This window comes from Danio aesculapii, chromosome 14 (genome assembly GCF_903798145.1).
Source record: "Danio aesculapii chromosome 14, fDanAes4.1, whole genome shotgun sequence".
Classification (NCBI taxonomy): Eukaryota; Metazoa; Chordata; class Actinopteri; order Cypriniformes; family Danionidae; genus Danio; species Danio aesculapii.
The window spans coordinates 8,148,791-8,175,587 of NC_079448.1; the positions used below are offsets into that span (position 1 = coordinate 8,148,791).

At 39.8% G+C, this 26,797-nt stretch overlaps 1 protein-coding gene across 1 annotated transcript in view; it reads left to right on the forward strand.

Moving 5' to 3' along the window:
- The first annotated feature begins 3,361 nt into the window (after positions 1-3,361).
- adam19b (ADAM metallopeptidase domain 19b) overlaps positions 3,362-26,797 on the forward strand; it is a 68,105-nt gene continuing 44,669 nt past the window's right edge. Inside the window, exons 1-3 of the mRNA XM_056471997.1 lie at positions 3,362-3,629; positions 3,778-3,890; positions 7,514-7,584. Coding sequence (XP_056327972.1) covers positions 3,494-3,629; positions 3,778-3,890; positions 7,514-7,584 — 320 coding nt within the window. The 5' untranslated portion in view covers positions 3,362-3,493. The remainder of the gene's footprint in view (positions 3,630-3,777; positions 3,891-7,513; positions 7,585-26,797) is intronic.

Below are 26,797 nucleotides of genomic sequence, written 5' to 3' on the forward strand. Positions count from 1 at the left end.
GTCTGACGCATTTGCTATTTACATGGCGGACTTTGTAAGTGGAAAAACTGATCGCTTCACTAGAGAGAAAACAGTTAAACAGATAATCTACATAGCGAGGATAAAGAACAAACCTCCATTCAGCCTCTTTACTTTTACTCTTTACTCCTTTACTTTTTTGGATAAGGAAACGGTGTTGTACGCACTCCACTGAAGACAGCCATTAGCCTACATAATTCATTTCGGTTGTTAAGCGCAAAGATTTGTTTCAAAACTATTTCTAAAATCAGTTCTAATTTCCAGCAAACGAATAAATAAACAATAATAATGAAGTGTGCTCAAAAAACCGAGTTATATCCAAACACGCGTTCGATTCTTATGCCCCATATGGTGATGCATACGTCTCCAAAACCCCACAGGTGGACAAATCCAAGCTTGTTTTTATTAAAACAAAAATAAATATGCATGTAATAAATAATACTACAACTAATAATAATATACTAATGCAAATTGTCATAAATCAACTGAAAAAAGCCCCCGAGATGGAGGCAGTGGTTTTCATATTTATGTAGAAAATTATAGTTTTTGTAACATTTTAATCCCTTAATTGTTTTATGTAACAATATTTGTGTATTGCTGATGTACATTATGTGTGTATGAAGCAATATGTAAGCATTTGAACCCACATAGGCACAAAACTAATGCGCTCTGCTCTGGACTTTAGAGCAGCTTATAGCTGGTCAATGGCGCAGTCTATTTCTGTTCCTCAAAATAGCAATGCGCCTTAACACACCTTCTTTTTAGACCAGCACACGAGTCCACAAAGTGGCGCAAAGGGATTTGCTATTTAAACAACCTGGTGCAAAACGGGAAAATTATGCAATGACTGTATAAAATAGTTCCACTGGTCTAAAAAAAAGCTACAAATGACGCCAAACACGTCTTGTGCCTTTAGGGTTTTTGATGGGGCTCTTCGTTTTTATAGTTTTTATGCATTTTAACACACTTAGCAATAAGTAACTTTGCAACTAATCAACTAGCAGACATCGGAGAATAATTAGACTGTCTGCTTAAATGCCTTTAGGGTTTATGATAGGGCCCTTCGTTATTATAGTTTTGATGCCTTTTGACATACTTTGGCACTAATCAACAGACATTGGAGTATAATTAAACTGTCTGCTTGATATCTGCTAACACTTTATTTAAATGAATGTCAACACTGTAAAAAATGCTGGGTTCCACACAATTCCTTCATGTTTTCCCAACAATAAAAATAAAACAATAAAAATAAAAATAAAAAAATTAAGTTGCCCCCCCCACCCCCAAGCCCCCTAGGAATTGTGTTGTTTCAACTCATTTTAAACAAAAGTACTTTAAACAAGCAGCAAAAGTTATTTTTTTACTGTGATAGTCCACTAACTATCATTAACTTTGCAAACCTGTCAACTTATTCTACTAAATGTAACACTAACCTTACGATAATGAGTGTTAGTTGACATGCAGTCATTAAAAAATCAGAAAAAGGATCTCTCAAAATAAAGCCAAAACAACTGCCATTAATGTTTAAAGTAATATGCTGGAAATCCTGTGGATTAAGAAAAGGGGAAAGCAAGTATGAACATCAACGTTCAGACAGATTTAAACCTAAAAAAAGGATGTATTGTGTGTTGGTGTTTCCGGTACTTTGATGTTGTCAATTAGGTGAAGTCAAAGAATTATTGCTTGCGCAGCATGTAGGCTAATCTCTCTCTCTCTCCCTCTTACTCTCTTTTAATGCTGTGCTTCTGGTTTTAATGAATCCCACAGAGACACACCTTTGCTGCTCTCTGTTTGCTGTTTTAGAGCCAATATGTATGTTATTACAGTGCTGTGTGTAGTGTGTAATATTCCTGACCTAGTTTTATGCTTAAATTATAACACTAGAAGTACGCCATCACTGTAACAACTGTACATGCCTCAATGTGAACCTGATATTTTTTCTTCTACTATAAATATAGAGATAAGAATTATTGCTCTCTGAAGACTTCAGACTGCTAGTGAAACCTTCGTGTTTCTACAGCTGGTGCTGGTTAGATATGTGCCGTGGTGTATTTTATTTCACGTAACGTTATATTGGGTATCCCTGACATCATTTTGTGCTTAAATTATATCAGGGTGATGACATGGTGCGACTGTAACAACTGTACATGCCATTGAAGACGAGTGAAGACATCTACTGGTTCTGTTTATATCTGAGATAGAAATAAATAGACAGGTACCTACCTACTAGGTAGATAAATAGACAGACAGACAGACAGACAGACAGATAGACAGATAGATAGATAGATAGATAGATAGATAGATAGATAGATAGATAGATAGATAGATAGATAGATAGATAGACAGACAGACAGACAGACAGACAGACAGACAGACAGACAGGTAAATAGCAAGCATGGATGGATGGATGGACGGACAGGTAGGTAGATAAATAGATTGAATGACAGACAGATAGATAGATAGATAGATAGATAGATAGATAGATAGATAGATAGATAGATAGATAGATAGATAGATAGATAGATAGATAGATAGATAGATAGATAGATAGATAGATAGATAGATAGATAGATAGATAGATAGCTGGATGGACAGATAGGTAGGTAGATAGACAGACAGGTAGGTAGGTGGACGGACACAGGTAGACAGACAGACAGACAGATAGACAGATAGATAGATAGATAGATAGATGGATGGATGGATGGATGGATGGACGGACGGACGGACGGGTAGATGGGTAGGTAGGCGGGTGGGTGGATGAATGGACGGACGGACGGACACAGGTAGATAGATAGATAGATAGATAGATAGATAGATAGATAGATAGATAGATAGATAGATAGATAGATAGATGGATGGATGGATGGATGGATGGATGGATGGATGGACGGACGGACGGACGGACGGACGGACGGACGGACGGGTATATGGGTAGGTAGGCGGGTGGGTGGATGAATGGACGGACGGACGGACACAGATAGATAGATAGATAGATAGATAGATAGATAGATAGATAGATAGATAGATAGATAGATAGATAGATAGATAGATAGATAGATAGATAGATAGATAGATAGATAGATGGATGGATGGATGGATGGATGGATGGACGGACGGACGGACGGACGGACGGACGGGTATATGGGTAGGTAGGCGGGCGGGTGGATGAATGGACGGACGGCCGGACACAGGTAGATAGATTGATAGACAGACAGAGCTAGGCAGATAGACGGATGGATGGATGGATGAAGGGAATGATGGCTATATTTTTATGAATGGTGGAAGGCTTGATTGATGGAGGGAGGGAGGTGCTTAAGTGACAGAGGCGCTGTAAGGATGCGCTTCACTCACTGCCTCTCAGTCTCGACAGACACACACACCGGTGCTGATCATCATGAATGCTGTTAATCGATAATATTCGTCGTGCACGGCTCCTTCATTTCGTGCATTTCTTCTAATGTTTACAGCCTAATATATGATGCTTCGGGGCGAGCATTTAAATCGCTGCACGGGCGTGGGCGCAGTGCACTTTCCTCAGTTATTGTTGTTATTATGTTGTTGTTTACAGCTTTTTATAAGATGCACTGCACACAACGAGGACATTCCCACGGGTGAGTATTATTTTATTACAGCTACTGTCCGATAATACCGGCGGATGCTTGCTATTGTGTTGCGCGAAGCCGTGCAGTTATTTAATGCAATGCTGAGCTCGTTCTCTGAAATGGATGATTTATTGATCTCTTGATTGACTACTATTAGATGAGCGTTGGCATGGAGACTCATCTCACATCCATGACGACTCGGAACATTATATCACTTTTCCTCAATGGATCAGCCCAGCCAGACACAAAAGATCTCCCGTGGGCGCGAAGGTAGGCTAAATGCAGATGTTGTAGTTTTGAAAATGAAAATGTGCCGCCTGCATCGCGTCAGTGTAGTTTTATTGGACTTTTTTTTGTCAGACGCCACATTTGTGTCATATAAGTTGAGACCATTTTTCTTTTCTAGTTTAATTCATGATCTTTCTACGCAATTTTAATATAAATAAAAGCTGTATAAACTCCATATAGTCATGTTTTCCAGAATGATTTGACAATGGTCGAAAGAGAATCTGCTGAACATTTGACCCGTAGTTTCTTATGTAATAAGTGACTTATTATTAGAATAATAATAAATAGAATATTATTATGACGCTTAGATGTTTGTTTATTTTGTATTTCGTTTTAGTTTAAATTGCATTTTATTTTTAAATATTAAACTTTGTTATTAAATATAAAAATTTCTCAAAGGGACTGTCAAGCATTAAAAATGCATCAAAATATCCCTGTACATAAGAATGTGTCAAGTTCATACTTTTTTTAACAAAATCTACTGTAATTTATTGCATTCAACAATATGTACTTCATCTACAAATTGCTAATTAATTGTAATATACACACACAGTTGAAGTAAGAATTATTAGCCTCCCTTTAAATTTCTTTCTTCTTTTTTAAATATTTCCCAAATTCTGTTTAACAGAGCAAGGAAATTTTCACAGTATGTCTGATAATATTTTTTTCTTCTGGAGAAAGTCTTATTTGTTTTATTTCGGTTAGAATAAAAGCAGTTTTACATTAAAAAAAAAACATTTTAAGGGAAATATTATTACCCATATTAAGCTATTTTTTTCCCTATAGTCTACAGAACAAACCATAGTTATACAATAACTTGCCTAATTACCCTAACCTGCCTAGTTAACCTAATTAAACTAATTAATCCTTTAAATGTGACTTTAAGATGTATAGAATTGTCTTGAAAAATATCTAGTAAAATGTGCCGTCATCATGGCAAAGATAAAATAAATCAGTTATTAGAAATGAGTTATTAAATCTATTATGTTTAGAAATGTGTTGAAAAAATCTCTCCTTTAAACAGAAATTGGGGAAAAAATAAACAGGGGGCTAATAATTCAGGGGGTTTAATAATTCTGACATCAGCTGTATATATACATATATATATATATATATATATATATATATATATATATATATATATATATATATATATATATATATATATATATATATATATATATATATTTTTTTTTTTTTTTTTTTTTTTTTTTTTTGGCAACATTTTTATAAAAATATATTCTGCATTAATCATAGTTGAATGAAACAAGTTATTTGAAACCTCAAAGCATATCCACTGTAAAAATTGCTGACTAACATTTTTAGTTGAATCAAATTAACTTTTCTTAAGCTTTCATCAATCAAACTGACTTAAATTTGAATTTATACTTTGTATTACCTAAAAATTGTAGTAGAAACCTGATTCGCTTATTTGTTTCCTTGACTTTTTGTCATTATTTTTTACAGTGCACTTTATTTGCTTTGAATGTGTTATACACTGTAAAAAGCGATTAGTTGACAATATGTAAAAAAGTGAGCAAGAAATAATAAAATTAAGTTAAGTCAACTTAACAGCTCTAAGTTACAAGTTTACTTTATTTTTGAGTAAAGTCAACTTGTTGCTTTTAACGCAATGGTTACTTTAAGTAACTAATTACTTTTTACATTGTATGTACAGTACTGTATATAAACTCACTTTTAAAAAAATGTAATTTGTTGTTGATGCCAATATGTAGTTTCTTCTTTGACCCATTCCATTTAAATACACTGTGAAAAGTGATTTGACTTCACATAGAAAAGTGAATAAACCTGTTGCTCTAAAATTATTCAGTAAATTAACTATACTGTAAAAAAGCTGCATGTTGTCCCAACAAGCATAAAACAATTAATATGTCCCCGAAAAACTGTCCCCGAATTGTGTTGATTCAGCTCGTTTTAAATAAGTATTTTTGACAAGCACAAAAAAGTAATTTTTCAAATGTGCAAAATATAAGTTAGGACAGCTTAACAGTTCTGTAACATATGGTACTGACAACAGAGTGGGGATCCAAATGCAGCGTCTTAATTTAAACAGAGGAGTAAACAGTTTGGGAAGGCTGACGTGAAACTGACGTTCTCAAAGCGCAAGTGTTTTGAAACACTGCACTTAAGCATGATCCGAAACACCCAGGTCACGTGACCTGGATGTTTCGAATCACCTTGGTTACGTGACCTGGGTGTTTCGGAACATGCTTTAGTGCAGTGTTTCAAAGCACTCGAAGGTAATTCAAAGCACTCGAAGTACTCACATAACTAAAGCGATTCAAAGTATCAGTCATTTCAGAAGCGTTTTGAGATTCAAAAAAAAAAAAAACAACTCTCTCTCATGTAGCCTATAGTGGACTGTGCGTGTGCACACAGTAACTGTTCTGCAAATGTCCCGAGTTTGAATCCCAACTTGTACAAATACTCTGAAATTATAACTTGATGTATTTTAATTATGTTACTTTTTATGACCAAAACAAGACGTATTATTTACACATTTATTCACAAAGTGTTCATTCGGACGTCAGACCAATGTTAAAACAAAACGCATTACAAGAACATCTATAGCTACATCACCCTGGATTTGAACCCATTATTTCTGCTTGCTAGTCTAGAACTCTCAACGCCTCAGTAAATCACTTGGGGTTTAATACCTCAATTTGCTTAACAATTGCTAAAGCTGTTCCAGAGCAATACATAAAAATGACCACTAGGTGTTCCTGTAGAGACAGGTTTCAAAACGTTTCGAAGTTTCGACACATTTGCTTCGACTGTTATAGTGTTTCATGAAGCCTCGCTTTGCCCACCACTATAAACAGTATCATACAGGGCAATCCAAAATAGTAGTAGAGTCACAGGTGAAAAGATCAGTTAACAGCTAACAGCAAAAATCAATAAACAAAGCAAAGATCAAACACGACAAGGCAAGGAAAACTGTGATGCTACAGGGTAAACAAGACTCAGCACTGAATTGTGTGTGCGCTGTTTTTATAGTACAATAAATCAGTTCATACCAATCCTCCAGCCGTGTGTGTAAAATCAATGTGAAACAGGAACCGGTGTGTGCGAAGTACATGCTGGGAGTTGTAGTTTGTAAATGTGGCATGTGTGCAGTTCTCCAGTGATTCGCAGTAGCTAGAGTCTGTAACAACTTCTAAGTTACAATAGGCTAACTCACTTTTTAAAGTAAAGTAAATAATCGCTTTTTACAGTGTAATAATAAAAATAATTGCCACATAGTGCATTTACCAATGTGTGTACACAGAAAATGATGTTTTGCTGTTAAGTCAAACTATTTATTTCAAATGAGCTGAATCAACAAAATTCTTGAGTTTTTTGGGACAACTTAATTGTTTCATGTTCAATCCACTTAAATTTGTAATAAAAAAATAAATAAGTTAACTTAATTCTTTCATGTTGTCCCAACACAAATCGATTGTGCGAAACCCAGAATGTTTTACAGTATATACATTAACCACTTGCCTCATTCATAATCATTTTTAACACTGTACTATTCTTCATCTTGCTGATTTCACTTAATCAGGTAATTCTAGAGAACCTTGATTGATTTCTCTTCCCAGCATCCATCGGAGGCAGAGGTCAAGATTACTGTAGGAGGAGAAGATCTGATTCTACAGCTCCAGAGAAACAAGTGAGCCTTACAGTATATAAATAACCAAGTCCATTCAGTTTTACTCTGCTGTAGCCACATATCGCTTACCAACCAACAGGAGGTGATATATTTGCAATGAAATGCTGCTCATAGTTTTGCACCAAAAATAGACGTCTTGGTGGTTTCCCTTTTCATTCTGGCGCAAGCAGAAGTGCATGTGTTGATGGAGAGCGTCATAGCCACATCGGCATTAAACCATATGGGAGTGACATTTGATACGTCTGCTCCGGGACACAGGAAGTTGAGAGGGCCACGTGTCTCCCCTGGGGTGTTCGCTAACTTCATTAGTGAGCATGATAGCAGGTTGGAATTGACTGATTAGTTCTGGCTTTGAAAAATGTTAGTGGCAGGACCTCCTGCGCTACTATTCAGTGCAGGGATTAGGACTGCACCATATTGGGGAAAAAAAAGTCAATATTTTACTCTGATGGATATTGCAATATGAATAGAGTGGAGGAACTATGACGTCACCTTGTAGGCTAATCAGCTGCTAGCATAAAACTGGTTCCCTCGATAAAATCCCTATAGGATTTTCCCATAGGCTTTTCGAAGATTGCAAATAGTAAGCTCTGTGTTCAAACACTGTTCATTACACTTACACGTTTTGTCCAGCCGGATAATCCTCACACCAAAATACAACTTTCAGCACTTTTGGATCTTAAATGCAAACGCAAGAACTGAAAAGCTAACATTAGGCTATAAACGGACTACAAATCCTTCGGGGCGCTCGCCTTTGACGTCAGCACCACCCTGCTACAGACAGCTTTTTAAGCTTTTTTTTTAGAAATATGTTCCTTGACAAAGATTTAATCTCTCAGTTTGTTCTATTATAATCCACGCTACATATTATAAACGAATAAATACGCAAAAACACATAGACCTACGTGCATTTTGGATAATTTTTAAGGTGGCAAATACATTTTGTTTTGCTTTCCGGTTGTGGTAAAAGTTTTAAAACTGTATGCATAAATGTGCCTACATGATATTATCATAAGACATAATTAAATAAGGTGGCGCAGTAGGTAGTGCTGTCGCCTCACAGCAAGAAGGTCGCTGGTTCGAGCCTCGGCTGGGTCAGTTGGCGTTTCTGTGTGGAGTTTGCATGTTCTCCCTGCGTTTGTGTGGGTTTCCTCTGGGTGCTCCGTTTTCCCCCATAGTTCAAAGACATGTGGTACAGGTGAATTGGGTAGGCTAAATTGTCTGTAGTGTATGAGTTTGAATGAGTGTGTATGGTTGTTTCCCAGAGATGGGTTGCTGCTGGAAGGGCATCCGATGCGCAAAAACATGTGCTGGATAAGTTGGCGGTTCATTCCGCTGTGGCGACCCTGGAATAATAAAGGGACTAAGCCGAAAATAAAATGAATGAGTGAATGAATAATTAAATAAGTGTATCCTGCGTGTACATACAGCCTGCTCACCTTAGTAATAGACGACAGAAATGAGGCATGAGGGAAAGGTCTATCAAATGCCTGCAAGTTCCATCATGGATAGAGAACAACATTTAATACTGTTACGAAGTACTGCGAGAAGCAGCCCATACAGTGACATATGATTGTTTTCAGGGGCGTAGCAACCGGGGGGGCGGGGGGGATACGTCCCCCTCACTTTTTTAGACCGACCATTAAGAAACAGATGATTAATAATTATATGAACGTAAAATATCGAATCTCATTCAACTTTTAAAATGTCCGCTACGCCCCTGATCGTTTTCATACTAAAACACCATTTTAAAACTTAAACATATTAGTGTAAACGAGGCCTATAGTACAGCAAACGTCCCTTTTCGAGTGCATACGTAGAATATCAAAAGGCAGCTGTGAATCTGTAGTCAGTGGCCGTCATCCAGAATAGATCTATCACAGTCTGAAGGAGAAAAAGCTTATGTGTGTGTGTGTTTTGGCCCAGACTCCAGGCTTTTATCCTAATGAATGTTTGCCCTCATGGATCCAGAGATGGTGATTGGGTTTAGATGCAGGCAGGGCACTGCTGATTCAGGTCTTCGGGACAGGAGACCATTCAAGGAGAGATCATTCAGACCTCAAGTTTACTGAAGTAGCAGTGAAAACTCAGCTGATTCTCTCTCTCATTCTCATTGCACTGGTATGCATTAACATAATTCACGACAGACTTTGCAGAATGTCCGCTGACCTGCCAGTGTAGTTTCTTTCACTTCATTCCTCTTGTTTCTATGGGCTTTCTCTCTCTGGAGGACTGTCCAGGGAAACATTAGTCTGTGGGTTGATGCCATTGTCCTCCATAATGCCTTCTGTCCAAATGCTCATCGAAATGATAAATTAGGGAATGAGGAGGTCACTAGTGGTGATTTAGTATAGTCATCGTGAATTTAGCAATGGCTGCAATCCTTTTGCTTGTATGAACTGGGCAGAAATATTCAGTTGGTGCGATTGTTGATATACTTTTGATTTCCTTCTGAAGTTTTCTAACAACAGAGCAGACACGTGGAGGAGAACATGCAAACTCCACACAGAAACGCCAACTGACCCAGCCGAGGCTCGAACTAGCAACCTTCTTGTTGTGAGGTGACAGCACTACCTACTGCGCCACTGCGTCGCCGTCCTTCGAAGTTTGCATGTCAAATATAATACAATATAAAAGTGATTATTTATTTTAAAAAGAGAGTAAACCCGTTGCCTTAAAAGCGAGTCGACTTTAAAAAAATGAGTGAACCTCAATGTAAATTGGAACTGTTAAGTTGATTCAACTTATAAATGTGCACACACACTGTACATGCTGGGTTCCACACAATTCCTTCATGTTGTCCCAACACAAATCGATTAACTTTATTCTTTTTACAAATTTAAGTGCATTGAACATGAAACAATTAAGTTGTTTCAAAAAAAAAAACAAGAATTGTGTTGATTCAGCTCATTTTAAATAAGTAGTTTGTAGTTTAAGGCAATGGCTTTACTCACTTTTTTAAGTGAAATCAACTAATGTTTAAAAACGACAGGCTTACTCACTTATTTTATCTATGAAGAAAACAACTTTTGTAAGCTGTTTGGACAGAACTGTGTGTAGGTATATTGTGTCCACAGTCATACTGGAGTGATAGAAACAAAATAAGTCTCTTTTTAAAAAATATCCGAATCCAAATCCCTCCAATTTTAAGGCACTGCAACGTGCAGTAGGTGTGCGGTCCCCCCCCCCCACCGAATTGCGTGACAGCCGCATATTAACATGTCTCCATAGTAACATGTATAATCATATCCACAAGACAGGATGTGCGTGAAGCAACCTGGATTAAAAAATCTGTTCAGCTTGCTGTGATCATCAGCACCTCAAGAATGAGTTTTACAAGTTTAAAACGTTTTTAAAACAGTGCATGTTTGTAATAAAGACAGTAAAAGCGCTATGTAACTTCATCACCACAGCTGCATGTCAGTACAATTATAAAAGAAGATGCTTTAATGTGCCTTAGTGGACTTAAATCAGGTTTATTTTGTACATTAACATTACGGATGTCCATGCAGCATTGTATATCATCATTTATCCTTTATAACGACATTGCGTGTGACTCATCGTTGCAGAAAGGCTTGAATTAACTCCACAACAAATATATTAAAGAACAGTTGGGAAAGTTCTTACTGAAGTAAGGGAATCCTGCTTCATTCTTGTCTGTCACTGTGCTGCTTATGCGTGAGACGCAGCAGGACATGCACGTGAGAACGGTGGGCGGGGAGAGCCAGCTAGTTTGCATTAAAGGCACAGGCAACAAAAAGAGCTGCAGCTCAAATTTCCAATCCACAAAAAAGGTATAATAAATAATCTGATTCGTATGAGCTGAAACTTTACAGACACATTCTGCAGACACAAAAGACTTATCTTAAATCTTGAAAAAGAGATTAAATAGGTGCCCTTTAAATAAGTCAACTAATAATTTTTTATGGTGTAGGATTTATTGGGTTAAGAAAATAGGGTCAGTATTGATTTTGAGTCGACACTGTAAAAATGTAATGACAAAGAGTAAAGACAACAAATATGTTTATGTTTCTTTAACTTATTTTAACAAGTTAAGCTGGTTTCAACTAAATTTTTACCAAGTTATACAAAGTTTACTATAATATTTTAGTCCTGCCGTAAATTAAGGCAGCAAGAATTTTTTACAGTGTGTGTCTTACACCATCCTGTAGCTATTGTTTGTCTTCTCCTCCATGCGCTTGCTTGTTTTACTTTCAGTTGACCCCTCTGGGAGGCTGGCTATGGCTGTCATTTAGAGGGCAGAGTGTTCTCTGACAGGCTATTAGGCTCTTGTACAGGCCCATAAAAGCCTCTCCATCATGCCGTTGGCCGAGGCAATGCCCCCAATTACATCATCCTCTCCTCCAGCCCATCTCCTCTCCTCTTTTCACCCCTTCCAATCCCCCTCAGTGCGTTTGCGATGGCCTTATTTCATCCTTCTCTCCCCCTCCTAGAGTGATGTCATTTGATATGAGGAGAAATGCGGCCCGCTGACCCTTGCGACGCAGCTCATCTGCACTGAAATGAGCTCTTTGTTTCTGCTGCTGCCAGACGGCCGTGTCTCAAACACACAGCTCTTCATCACTGCATCTGCGTGCCTTTTAGTGCTCCGTGGGTCGAAAATCATCCCTGTCCATTCTTTGTGGGAGTAATGCGTTCATATGGTTTAGAGAAGTAGGAAGAAAGAAAGATTGCAAATGTAAAGTTTATTTGCAGGAGACTGAATTCGCACAGAAATCTGATTTGCATAAAGCTGCATTGCTGCAATTGCATTCCTGGTGCTACTTTTTGGCGCAGCGCATATTTCTAAATGTTAACCTAGCATTGACAAGTGTCAGCTAATATAGTGTATCAGGAGCGCCTGCAGAATTTTATTCCAAGAAACCCTGATGCTTACTGTCAGGCTACATTATTTAAGGCCATTTGTTACAACATAATTCGTTTCCTTTTTAATTTTAATATTTTGTTGAAATCTGAATGTAATAAGTGAAGTTTTCAAACTAATTTCGAGAGGAGCACGTGATATGATTGACTACAGCTGGCCACTCATTTACATTCACTAGTTAGCCAATCAGATTAACCCCAACTCACTATAAGTAGCCTAGCTAGAACTACTCTCTTATCTTCGTTTTCCGAAGAAACCCCCCATCCACCCCATCTCCTCCTTTTTTCTTTTACCACGGGGAGCTCTCGAGAACCACCTGATCTCGTACTCCCCTCATATGCTCTATGGACCAGGCGGGAGCCCTGGGCTCACCTATCTCTGAGCTCAGGGTTCTCTCCCGGGACAGCATGCCAAACCTGCTAACAGTTGTCAAACAACATCTAAGTGTGAACTCTTGAAAAGCACATTAGCAACAAGGAAAAATCAGACGCTCAAGACGTAATCTTTAAAATTATAACATATTAAAACAAATTGCAAATATTTGACAGAAGATTGTAATACAACACAATTAGTGAAGCATTAATTAAATCCATACCAAATATCATTCACCCGCACAGTTGAGTAGTGCCAGGGCTCAAACAAAAATATAGTCCGTATATTTATCTTGGAAAAATATATATTTTTAAAACGACTTTCATATATAGTTTGTCTCTTTGTTTAAATATTTTTTCTTGGTCAGCTATCTACTAGATAAAATAGCCTTGAATAGTAGCTGCAGCAGCTGGATCTGATCTGTCTGATCATGAAAGAGAGTGCTGATGAGACTGCTGTCTCACTCCGTGTGTTGGATTAGTATTTGTCTCATTAGTTTTAGGCCTTTTGGCAAAAAACTCAATTAGGTTTAGCTGTTTTAAAGAGCGTTTACTAAATTTGAAACTTGTTTTAAGCAATCGCTATCTGAATTGTCTTGTTTTAGTGTGCGGAAAAACCGCCAGCAAAACTAAAGCCAATAGATTTCTTTACCCATCTCCCACCATGCAAGTGCATACATGCTTTAAAACACACACCTTTATATGTTGTCATTCTTTCTTGATTTGTCAATATATCATTGTGTATACTGTTTAATAATCAATTTAAATTATGCAATAAATAAATTAAAATGCTGCATTCATTCCTGCCCTCTCATGGTAGGGATGCACAGTGAGTACAGCCATACGGATGCAGACGCCACTGTAGTGCATCAACCAACTCGCATCTTATTTTCATTTAATTTCTCATATTTGCTGTCATTGGAAGGGGGGGGGTGTCATGGATTGGTCAGGCTCTCACGACCCCCACTCACGAAGATCACCATCACCTGACTTCTAATGAGCACACAGCTGCATCACATTCACGAGCACCAGATAAAAGCACAGCACTCCAGTCGCTCATTGTCCGGGCTCGTCTCGACGAAAGCGGACAACTGAGCGACCACTCAGCGTAGTCATCCTCAGCTAAACAAACGATTTACTTACCTGTTCTCTTTGTATTCCTCCTAGTCTTCCTGGTCCTCCCGAATCGTCCTGTCTTCCAGTCCTTCCAAGTCTGTGTCATCCTCTGTCAGCTGTATCTGGTGTGTGCTGTCCATCCTCGTGTATTCCTGTTACCCAGCCACGGAGGAAAAGACCCCAACATCATTCCTGATCCTCCTGGCTATCCTTCATGTGCTCCTTGTTGTCATTTAATAAACACCCTAACGTTTCCTTACCTCTGTCTCCTGTCCGCTTCTTAACAGAAGCCCGGACCTATAACGACGACAACATGAGCACCCCCGATCACCTTCAAGAGCTGGTGGACCAGTTGAAGCGGATTCTACAGCCACCAGCTCCACTTTCCAACGCACCACCAGCACCGAGCACTTCCGCCTCCACAGTTTCTTCTTCGGCCCTTCCTTCCAGTCCCATGGCCCGACCAGCGCCCTACTCAGGCGGAGCGGGGGAGTGCAATGGTTTTCTGTTACAATGTTCCCTCATATTCGAAATGCAACCTTCTCTATATCCCACAGATAAGTCGAAGATCGCCTACATCGTATCTCTACTCTCTGGACCTGCACTTAAATGGGCTGAGACGATCTGGAACCAAGCCGGGCCGGTCATGAATTCCATCACTACCTTCACGGAGTATTTCAAAGAGGTGTTTGGACGTTCTGATGGGGAAGTAGCCGCTGGAGAGCAGCTGTATCATCTAAAGCAAGGTACTCTATCTACACAGGAATATGCTCTCCGGTTTCGCACTCTAGCAGCTGCAAGTGGATGGAATGAGAGATCGTTGTTGACCACGTACCGGCTCGGCTTGGAACCCACTCTCCGAATCCAGCTGGCCACATTAGATGATACAATGGGTCTGGAGAGATTCATCCAACATTCTCTCCGATGTTCCGATCGTCTCCGTTCCTATCAACAGGACACCATCACCCCCTCGTCTGCACTCCTCCAATCGCCTGAGTCAACAGCCTCTCCAGAACCAGAACCCATGATAATAGAGTCTGGAAGACTGACATCAGCGGAACGACAGAGGAGGCTGACCCGGGGTCTGTGTCTATACTGCGGTGTCAGTGGACACACCCGTATGGAGTGTCCCCTTCGTCCCATTCGGACTTCAGTGAGTGTATTCAGTACGAATATTGAACAATGTAAACCACTTACTACCACCGTACAAATAACTACTGCCTCTATTTCTCTCCTTGTCACAGCCCTCATCGACTCCGGGTCAGCAGGGAACTTCATCTCCCAATCCCTCTGTCGTCAACTCCACCTCCGTACTGAGGCGTCCTCGCATATATACCAGATACAACCGATAACCCAGTGCACTCGATCTTCGACCCGTATCCATCGACAATGCGAAGACATCCTTCTTCAAGTGGGGCTGTTACATCAAGAGAGGATTCAATTTCTGGTTCTGGAGGGTGCAAATATGGACATCATTCTAGGGCGCCCGTGGCTGGTGAAGCACGATCCCATCATCTCTTGGGGCACAGGAGAGATAAAGAAATGGGGATCTGGATGTACACCTACCTGTTTTCCAAATCTCCCTCTTCAAGGTCGGAACCCCATTTCTTTGTTTGCAACATCGGTCGAGAGCCCTCCTGAGAAGCAGTCTATCCACATTCCTAAGGAGTACAGCTCCTTTCATGATGTCTTCTGCCCCAAGAGAGCTTCCCAGCTACCGCCGCATCGGCCATGGGACTGCGCGATCGACCTAGTTCCAGATGCCCAGTTGCCAAGAGGTAGGATCTACCCGCTCTCGCTTCCAGAGAATCAGGCAATGGAAGATTACATAAGGGAGGCTCTGAGTCAGGGGTACATACGTCACTCAAAATCACCAGCCGCCTCAAGCTTCTTCTTTGTGGCCAAGAAGGACGGAGGGCTGCGTCCATGCATCGACTACAGGGTCCTAAATAACGGTACAGTAAAATACCGATATCCCCTTCCTCTGGTACCAGCCGCTTTGGAACAGCTCCGAGAAGCTAAAGTCTTCACTAAATTGGACCTCCGCAGCGCGTATAATCTGATAAGAATACGTGAGGGGGACCAATGGAAGACAGCATTCGTGACCCCTACTGGCCACTATGAATATGAGGTCATGCCTTACGGTCTGGTCAACGCCCCCTCCGTATTCCAAAACTTCATTCATGAAGTCCTCCGGGAGTTTCTTCACCACTTTGTAATAGTGTACATAGATGACATCCTCATTTACTCCCGGAGTGAGGCCGAACATCGCCAACACGTTGCGGAGGTCCTACACACATTGAGAGAACATCACCTCTACCTCAAAGCGGAGAAATGCTCATTCCACCAGAAGTCGATTCATTTCTTGGGATACATCATTGATCAAACCGGTATACGTATGGATGGGAAGAAAATTGAGGCTGTTCTATCCTGGTCAGAACCCACTTCCATTAAGGAGCTCCAGAGGTTTCTTGGGTTTGCTAACTTTTATAGACGGTTTATCAAGGACTACAGCAGGATTACATCACCTCTCACTAATCTCCTCAAGGGTAAACCCAAAGGACTGGAGTGGACCAAAGAAGCAGCCGCAGCCTTCCGCCTTCTTAAGAAGGAGTTCACAAGGGCCCCACTCCTGACTCATCCTGACCCAAATCTTCCTTTCGTGGTGGAAGTGGACGCATCCACCACCGGCGTCGGGGCAGTATTATCTCAACATCATGATACACCGCCCCGACTGCATCCCTGTGCCTATTTCTCTCGGAAGTTGAGCCCGGCGGAGCAGAATTACAGCATAGGAGACAGGGAGCTGCTAGCAATCAAGCTAGCCTTGGAGGAGTGGCGTCACTGGTTGGAGGGAGCCAAACATCCGTTCCAGGTGATCACAGATCACAAAAACCTCCAATATATCAAAGAGGCCAAGAGACTATGTCCACGTCAAGCCAGATGGTCACTTTTCTTCTCACGTTTTGATTTCTCCATTTCCTATCGTCCAGGACCCAAGAATCTAAGAGCAGACGCTCTCTCTCGTTTACACGAGCATCACGATCATGAAGAACTCCCAACGAAGATTCTTCCCGAACACATCTCCATTTGTCCGATCACCTGGAACGCTCCTCCAGTCGTTGCCACTCCGGAAGCCCCTGCTCCGCCGGGATGCCCTCCTCATCGGCAGTTCATACCACCTGAACACCGGGTAGATCTGATCCACTCCTTACATACCTCGCTAGGCACTGGACATCCAGGGATCAACAATACTCTCTCGCTAGTATCCCAACGATTCTGGTGGCCAAACATGGCAAGGGATGTGAGGCAATATGTTCAGGGCTGTAAGGACTGTGCCCAATCCAAGAGCCCACGTCATCTACCCGCTGGAAAGCTCCATCCCTTGCCGATTCCGAACCGTCCCTGGTCACACCTAGGAGTGGACTTTATCACTGATCTCCCTTCGTCAGAAGGTAATACCTGTATTCTAGTCATAGTAGATAGATTCTCAAAGTTTGTCAAACTAATCCCTCTGAAAGGTCTTCCCACAGCCTTTGAAACAGCCGACAATATCTTTAATCAAGTCTTCAGGTCATTTGGTATTCCAGAAGATATTGTGTCGGACAGAGGTCCACAGTTCATCTCACGTCTATGGAAAGCCTTCTTCAAGCTCCTAGGTGTGGCCGTCAGCCTCTCTTCTGGATATCATCCCCAAACCAACGGGCAGACAGAGAGGAAGATTCAGGAGGTGGGACGGTTCCTGAGGACCTTCTGCAGTGGTCACCAGAGCTCCTGGAGCCAGTATTTGGGCTGGGCAGAATATGCCCAAAATTCACTGCGGCAACCCTCCACCGGACTCACGCCATTCCAGTGCGTCCTGGGCTTCCAACCACCGCTCTTTCCCTGGGATGGCGAACCATCTGATGTCCCCGCAGTGGATCACTGGTTCCGGGAGAGCGAGAGAGTCTGGGACGAGGCTCATCAACATCTGCAGAGGGCAGTCCGTCGAAGCAAGGTAACCGCCGATAGAAGAAGGTCTGAAGAACCCAGATACACACCCGGACAAAAGGTGTGGCTATCCACCCGGGACATACGCATGCGACTGCCCTCTCGCAAGTTAAGTCCCCGATTTGTTGGTCCCTTCACCATCGTGGAACAGGTTAACCCCGTCACCTACAAACTACAATTACCCTCTCACTACCGTATTCACCCTACATTCCACGTATCACTCCTGAAACCCTATCACGATCCTGTTCTTCCCTCCACAGAGCCTGACCACGAAGAGGAACCCCCTCCTCCACTGCTCCTAGAAGAAGGAGCCGTCTACGCAGTGAAGGAGATCTTGCGTTCCCGACGTCGTGGTGGCCAGTTGGAGTACCTGGTGGACTGGGAAGGGTACGGCCCCGAAGAAAGGACATGGGTTCCCAGAGCTGATATTCTCGATCCTAGTCTCATGGTGGAGTTTCATGAGAGCCACCCTGAGTTCCCAGCGCCTAGAGGCAGAGGGAGACCACCACGGCGTCGGAGGTGTCGGCCCTCAGGAGCGGGCCCTGGGGAGGGGGGTACTGTCATGGATTGGTCAGGCTCTCACGACCCCCACTCACGAAGATCACCATCACCTGACTTCTAATGAGCACACAGCTGCATCACATTCACGAGCACCAGATAAAAGCACAGCACTCCAGTCGCTCATTGTCCGGGCTCGTCTCGACGAAAGCGGACAACTGAGCGACCACTCAGCGTAGTCATCCTCAGCTAAACAAACGATTTACTTACCTGTTCTCTTTGTATTCCTCCTAGTCTTCCTGGTCCTCCCGAATCGTCCTGTCTTCCAGTCCTTCCAAGTCTGTGTCATCCTCTGTCAGCTGTATCTGGTGTGTGCTGTCCATCCTCGTGTATTCCTGTTACCCAGCCACGGAGGAAAAGACCCCAACATCATTCCTGATCCTCCTGGCTATCCTTCATGTGCTCCTTGTTGTCATTTAATAAACACCCTAACGTTTCCTTACCTCTGTCTCCTGTCCGCTTCTTAACAGGGGGGGGCACAAACAGGATATTGATTACCCCAGTGGAATTTACAACACTTCATGTTTAAGATTTAAAAAAAAACAACTATAAGGATGCACTAAAGACAGACTTTAAAAAATCTTGATATGAAAATATGCAAACTGTAATTTTTTGCAGCTGATCTTATTGTTGAACATGCATTTAAGTATTTTAATAAATCATGCCAGTTATTAAGGTGCGTGGTTATTAGTTTGCTAGTATTTGTGTCATAATTTAGGGCTCAAAATGCCCCTAAAATGTCTTCATTTGTGCTGGTTGATGTGCTGCACTGGATATTACTGAAATAAGCTCTGTTATTTAATTGATTCAAGACTGTAAATGTAAACGGATGTTTACATGGTTTGTAAAATACTGTACAAAAGTTTAAATTAAATCTGCTGTTTTATTCATGGTATAATAGATATATGTGACCCTTTAACTCAAAACCAGTCAAAAGTGTCATTTTTTAGACAGTTTTTTTTTGTTATTGAGATTTATACAGGGTGAATAAATGATCTTTTATTTGATGTCTGGTTTGTTGGGATAGGTGTTAGGTTAGAGTTTGAATTTTGGTTGATAGTGTGAAAGATAATGTTGCAGAGAGGCTGTTTGTCCTGGTTTCAGCTGCAGTGTTGTTAGCAATGTTGTTTAAATTGATGGAACTGTGAATGTTGAAAACTACAGATAAGTTTTAATCCATTATGTCATTCCTTCTGGAAAGGACTTCAGTGGTAATAGTTTTCATTTTCATCATGATAATGATCCGCTGATTGCCGTGAAATCCTATTTGGAGAAAGACAACAGCTTAAGAAACAAAGACAGTCACGAAGTGGCATCCACAGTGTCCAGTTCTGAATATTATAGAGGCTGTATCAGATCATCTGGATGGAAAGAGAAAGATAAGACATTGTAAACCTAAAGAAGAACTCTGTAAAGTGCTAAAACAAGCCTGATATTACACAGCACGTTACTTCAGAAAAAGGCAAGACAGTTAAAACAAAACAGTTCAAGCTGTGCTTGGTGGGGGAGCTACATTAAACATAAACTTTAGCTTGATAAGGAAATGTTGTGCTGTTGTTGTTTTTTTGTACACGTTTCCTACTTTTTTATCTTCAATAAAGAGACTAATATATTGTGCAAAAGTCCAACAAAGCTGCTATAGTGCTTAGGACTTATGCACAGTACTGTATATATAAGTTGCTTTACTATATTTATACGCATACTTTATAAAAGTGTTAACAGCAAAAAGACAATATCCTAAATAATCACTTGTTTTACATGGACAAAATATATTTCAAGAGTTCCCACTTAGATATGCTTGGCGTATAAAGCAGGTTTGGCATGCTGTCCCGGGAGAGAACCCTGAGCTCGGAGATATTTGAGCCCAGGGCTCCCGCCCGGTCGATAAGCATATCAGGAGATCCGAGATCAGGTAGGTCTCGAGAGCTCCCCCTTTAGAAAAGGGAGGAAAAGGAGGGGATGGGGTGGAACGGGGGATTCTTTCAAACGAAGATAGAAACAGTAGGGAGAAAATGATCCATTTATAGTAAACTAGGATCACTCTGATTGGATTATTACTGATTACAGATGAGTGGCCAGACGTGTTCAATCATATCGCGTGCTCCTCTCGAAACCATTGGCAGGTTAGAATAAAAGATATTCTCGAGGTCTTTGTGCAGTAACTAGTTAGTTTGGAGTCCATTCAAACTCTCTGCAGGGTCTATTTTTGCCAGTCTTTGTTTTATAGGCGTCCTTCCACAAGGGTTTGTAATCACACGGCTAAACCAACTGCCAGCACACCACTTAAAATTTCTGTTAATCACCCACCTTGTAGGACCAACATCTTTTTTTCTGTCAGTAAAATACCTCCTCTCTCTTTCTCACTCACTCTGTTTTTCCAGAGCCTAAGGGATGATGGCGTCATGCACTGCCAGAGTCAGTTTATTGTTCATTTATGAGTCTTCTCATTGACCCACTGGCTCTTCGTGGCTGGGTTTAATATAGAATCATATTTTGGGCCACCGGGCAGCAGTAGATTAAGTGCAGGCTTTCTTTTAGTTCCTCTGAATGAACTAACAGGCGTTCGCTGTTCGAGAGGGTGTCAGATACACTCAATAACCCCTGGCCTACTGCCCCAAATTCTGTCCTGTGTGCTTTAACAACCTCTTGGATAGTGTTTGGATGTGGACTGAACGCGAATAGTTCTGACATGGCAAATTATAACTTCACGTTACAGATTTTTACAGTAGCATAAAGAAATGTCACCAGTTAACAAATAAACAACAAGGTATCATGCTGGGAATTCTGGGAAAGTGAATTTGCGGTTAATTACCCGTAAATATTAAGGAAAGTTTCTGTTAACCAGGTTAGAGATTTTTTTATGGTAGCGTTTTTACTTGAAGTTTACTTGAAGTTTTTATTGAAGAGAAATTATCCCAGCAGGCTAATTTGTTGTACCCCAATGTTGTGGAGACGTTGCCTTTTGGTTTAAAAAATAAAAATTGGATTAAGGTCAGAATCCAATGCCAGGGTAATGTCCAACGTTCAACCCAAAATCAACCAAATTTCAATGTCTAATGATTTTACAGCTTGACGTTGTGTGGACGTTACCACTATGGCGTCTATGAGATGTTGGATTTTGGTTGTCATACCTGATGAATAAATGTCATTATTTGACATCAATATGACGTTGGTTTAAGATGTTGGCTCGGTGTTGGATTTTGGTCACTTTGGTCCTTAAATCAAGCATCAACGTTATTTGATGTTGTTATTGGACGTCAAAATAACATTGTACTTAGAGACTGGCTAGACATTGAATTTTGGTCAGCTGATGTCATGACCTAAATCGGACCAAATAATAACTTCTTATGATGTTGTAAATCGGAGATAATGTAAATGTGTAATGTCGTTTTTAAATCAACGGGATACACGAGAATAAAAATGACAAAAATGGTTAAATTCTCCAGATATTGTATTCAAATTTTATCAAGGATTGATTAAGTAATTATTTTCCCCTTATAGGATCATAGTTCTCTGAAAAATGTCCTTACAATCAACAAATGTTACAAATGTTAATCTTTAATTAAAAAAACGTCTTCTTCTTACGACTTCTGATTTGTAATTACTTGAGCTACACTGTAAAAACGAATCTGTAAAATTTACAGTAACAAAATGTAGCTGTTGTTGTAGTTTTAATATAACCATTAAAATATGGTAGGAACGTAAAATACATTTCTAAATTTTACGGTAAATTACTGTATTTCATTAATCCATTTTCCCAAGAGCTACACTGTAAAAAAAAATTAGGGTTCCAAACAATTCATTTATGTTGGTCCAACAGAAATCGATTAAGTGAACTTAACAAATTAAAGTGGATTGAACATAAAACAATTCAGTTGTTCCAAAAAAATCGCAATAATTGTGTTAAGTTCATTTTAAATTAGTAGTTTGAACAACATCTACACAGCCTGACTTTGTAACAGACAAAAACACAACGATAAGCATTTTGTAATGAGAAATTCACAATGAACCAAAGCCTCATCACAAATAACTTTTCCCACAAGTTCAGTGTCGTTTACACAGCTATTAATACCATCATGGTAACACACATACAATTGAAGTAATACAGTAAACATTATTATTAACATTAGATGTAACATAAAGCTTTATTGTGCTAAAAAACTAAAATAAATATAATAATGTCAACAAAAACGCATAAAAAGTGAAGTGTCATGCAGGGAATTCTGGGAAAGTTAATTTACAATTATTCACCCTATATATTAGGGAAACTGACTGTTAATCAGGTCACAAATTTTTACTGGCAACGCGGTGGCACAGTAGGTAGTGCTATTGCCTCACAGCAAGAAAGTCACTGTGGGTTTCCTCTGGGTGCTCCATTTTCCCTCACAAGTCCAAAGACATGCGGTATAGGTGAATTGGGTAAGCTAAAATTTTCCGTAGTGAATGTGTGTGAATGAGAGTGTATGGGTGTTTCCCAAAGATGGGTTGCAGCTGGGAGGGCATTCGTTGCGTGAAACATATGCTGGATAAGTTGGAGGTTCATTCCGTCGTGGCGACTCCAGATTAATAAAGGGACTAAGCCGAAAAGAAAATGAATGAATGAATAAACAGATTTTTACTGTAGCATTTTTACAGGTTTTTTTATTAGTCGACAAAAAACGCATAAAAAGTGAAGTGTCGTGCAGGGAATTCTGGAAAAGTGAATTTATGGTTATTCGTTCATTTTCCTTCGACTTAGTCTCTATTTCAGAGTTCACTGCAGAGGAATGAACCGCCAACTATTCCGGCATATGTTTTACGCAGCGGATGTCCTTCTTGAACCCAGTACTGGGAAAAACAGTATACACCGGGAAGGCTGTCATTTATCTAACTGAGCTAGCTAGGATGCTGCAAATTTATGGTTAGTTACCGTATATATAAAGGAAACTGGCAGGTCATCTGGTTTTGAATTTTTACGGTAGTGTTTAAAAAATATATATTTTTACCAGTCAACAACAAAAAAAAAAGCATAAAAAGCAAAGTGTCAAGAAGGGAATTCTGGGAAAGTAAATTTAAAGTTATTCACCGTATATATTAGGGAAACTGACTGTTAACCAGGTTATGGATTTTACTGTAGCATTTTTACACATTTTTTGCCAGTTAACAAAAAAAAGCATATAAAGTGAAATGTCATACAGAGAATTCTTGAAAAGTGAATTTACGGTTATTCACGGTATATATTAAACTTACTGTTAACTAGGTTACGGATTTTTAGGGTAGCATTTAAAAATATATATTTTACCAGTCAACAAAAAAAGCATAAAAAGTGAAGTGTCATGCAGGGAATTCTGGGAAAGTTAATTTACAGTTATTTACTGTATATAATGAACTAACTGTTAATCATGGATTTTTACGGTAGCATTTTTGCAGTTTTTTTGGTAACACTTTATTTTGATGGTCCATTTGAGTATTAGTAGACTGTCTGCTTAATATCTGTTGATGCTGCTCCTTCAACAGACATTTAACTGACTATAAGAAACTTTGCAAGTACATGTCAACTTACACTAACCCTAACCCTAACCTAACAGTCTACTTATAGTCTAATGAGAATTAGTTGGCATGTAGATGCAATGTAACTTAATTCAACAAACGGACCACAACATTAATTGTGACTATTTTTTATCAGTCAACAAAAAAACATAAAAAGTGAAGTGTCGTGCAGGGAATTCTGGGAAAGTGAATTTACGGTTATTCACCGTATATATTAAGAAACTAACAGTTAATCAGGTTATGTATTTTTAAGGCAGCATTTTTACAGCTTTTACCAGTCAACAAAAAAAGAGAAGTGTCATGCAGGGAACTCTGGGAAAGTAAATTTATGATTATTTACCATGTATATATAAATATAACTTTTAACCTGGTTATGGATTTTTACTGTAACATTTTTACAGTTTTTTTTTTACCAGTCAACAAAAAAAGCATAACAAACGAAGTGTCATGCAGGGAATTCCTGGATAAGTGAAATCATTTACTGAATATATTAAACTTACCTGTTAACCAGGTAACATTTTTACGGTAGCATTTTTACTGTTTTTTTTATTAGGGTAGGTGATCTAATATTCAAAATTACATAACATTTACATTTAGCAGATATCATAAATAACCTTTAATACTGTAATAACTGCAATGGAAAGGTTCTCATCAAACTGTGCCAGCTTTTATCCAGACCTTTATATTAGCATGTTTTGGATAGGATCTGAACCGTAAAATGTATGTTGACACTGCTAACTCTGCTTATATGACCTCAAATGACTCTCGTGTGATAGCATTTCTTGCAGCGTGTATTTATTTTTAAGACCATCATCATATGGTGGAATGTCTCTGAGGGTCTCTCTGCGCTCGTGTCATGACACAGTTTCTCCCTGGCAGAGATCCAGGGTCCTGCGGGGCCAGTGCAGACTTGTGCAGCCTGGTGGGTGTTCCTGGGGGAGGGCGATAGAGGTCGTGGTCCAGTGAATCTGGATCATGTACAGAGTGTTCAAGTATGTTGGGGTCAATAATTTAAACAAAGAGGGGCAGACGCTGGAGATTTATTTGGATGAGAAAGCACAATGTGTGGTTTGCTTTGGACAGATTTATTTAGCATGTCAAACTGTTGCGTTTTTAAGTGGTAGACGACAGTTTCAGTTGTTTCACAATGCATTTTGCATAAACAAGGTGTTACAAACCCACTAATGGGACAATAACATCAGGTTGCACTTACTGGGAATTCATTTGAATTGTTTTATTCAGTAACTTTTACAAATTTTATAAATAAAGATCGTAATTGAGTCTTTTAAATAAATGTTTACCATGTTTACATTACTGTTTGCTATTTTTACTCTTCTGAGAATGTAATAATATTAAGTTAAAAAAAGTAAAAATATTTACATTGATATATTTACATGGCGGCACGGTGGCTTAGTGGGTAGCACTGTCACCTAACAGCTAGAAGTTGGCATTTCTGAGTGGAGTTTGCATGTTGTCCCCGTGTTCGCATGGGTTTCCTCCGGGTGCTCCGGTTTCCCACACAGTCTGAAGACATGCTCTATAGGTGAACTGGGTATGCTAAAATTGTCCATAGTGTATGAATGTGTGTGTGAATGAGAGTGTATGGATGTTTCCCAGTGATGGGTTGCGGCTGGGTGGGGTTTCTCCACACAGAAATGCCAACTGACCCAGTCGAGGCTCGAACCAGTGACTTTCTTGCAATGAGGCGACAGCACTATCTACTGCGCCCCTGTGTCGCCTAGCAATTATTACATTGAAACATAAATATACAGCTTACCTGAATCAATGTGATGGCCGAGCCTGTTTCTGTGAGGACAACATGCTAATCTGTGGTTGGACTCCTGACATGACTAACCGTAAATCATCTTCCACTGTCAATAAGCGTGAGCCATAGCATACTTGCTTTTGATGTACGTACATAGAGAAAATGCTGCTTTGCAAATCCAAGTTCGCAGAGCCCTGACGGTGTGGTTGAGTCGAACATTAAATACGTTTAGGGCAAAAATAATTTAATATGATTAAGACAATACTCTGATTAAGAGTCTACCATGTAAACAGCGATTTTTGATGACCTTAATCCAACTAAAGTCATAACTTACCTAAACATAAATGGAATTAAGACGTAGAGTATGCATAAATTAGTGACATTATTGAAGTAAACACCGCAATCAAACTATTACCATCATGTAGGACTTTTCGCTGCATTTTGCAATAAAATCCACACACACGGCTGTCAGTAAAGCACCGCACACACACACATCATGAAATGCGGAAGATTTTTTCTTTCCGTTCGGCGTGCGGTATCAAATTCCATTAAAACAACACTCTTCCACCAGTTCTTACTCCATATTTGCGTCTTATACTCCAGTTTGTTATGGGGGCATGAATGAAATGTTCATGAGTGAAAGTGAAACTGCTGAACTGCAGTTAAAGTCGAAAAATTAACGATGAAACACCCAAAATTACATGTGACTTTACATGCAGGAAACGTGGATAGCCTGGTGACGCAACATTCAAAAAGCACTTCACGTAAACACCTTAATCATACTATTGTCCTATTCAGATTAAGGCAAATAACTATTACAGAAGTCCATGTAAGCGTAGTCAGTAGTGTCGTCAAAGTAAGTGAAAGATACAGAAGGGCATCCTGCTGATTTGATTGAGAAGGGCACTTTTTTATCAGACGGCTCACTGGTTTTATTTTTATTCACTGTCATTCGTTTTAAAAAGCACCCAGTCCTTTTATTTGTATATATTTTACTGG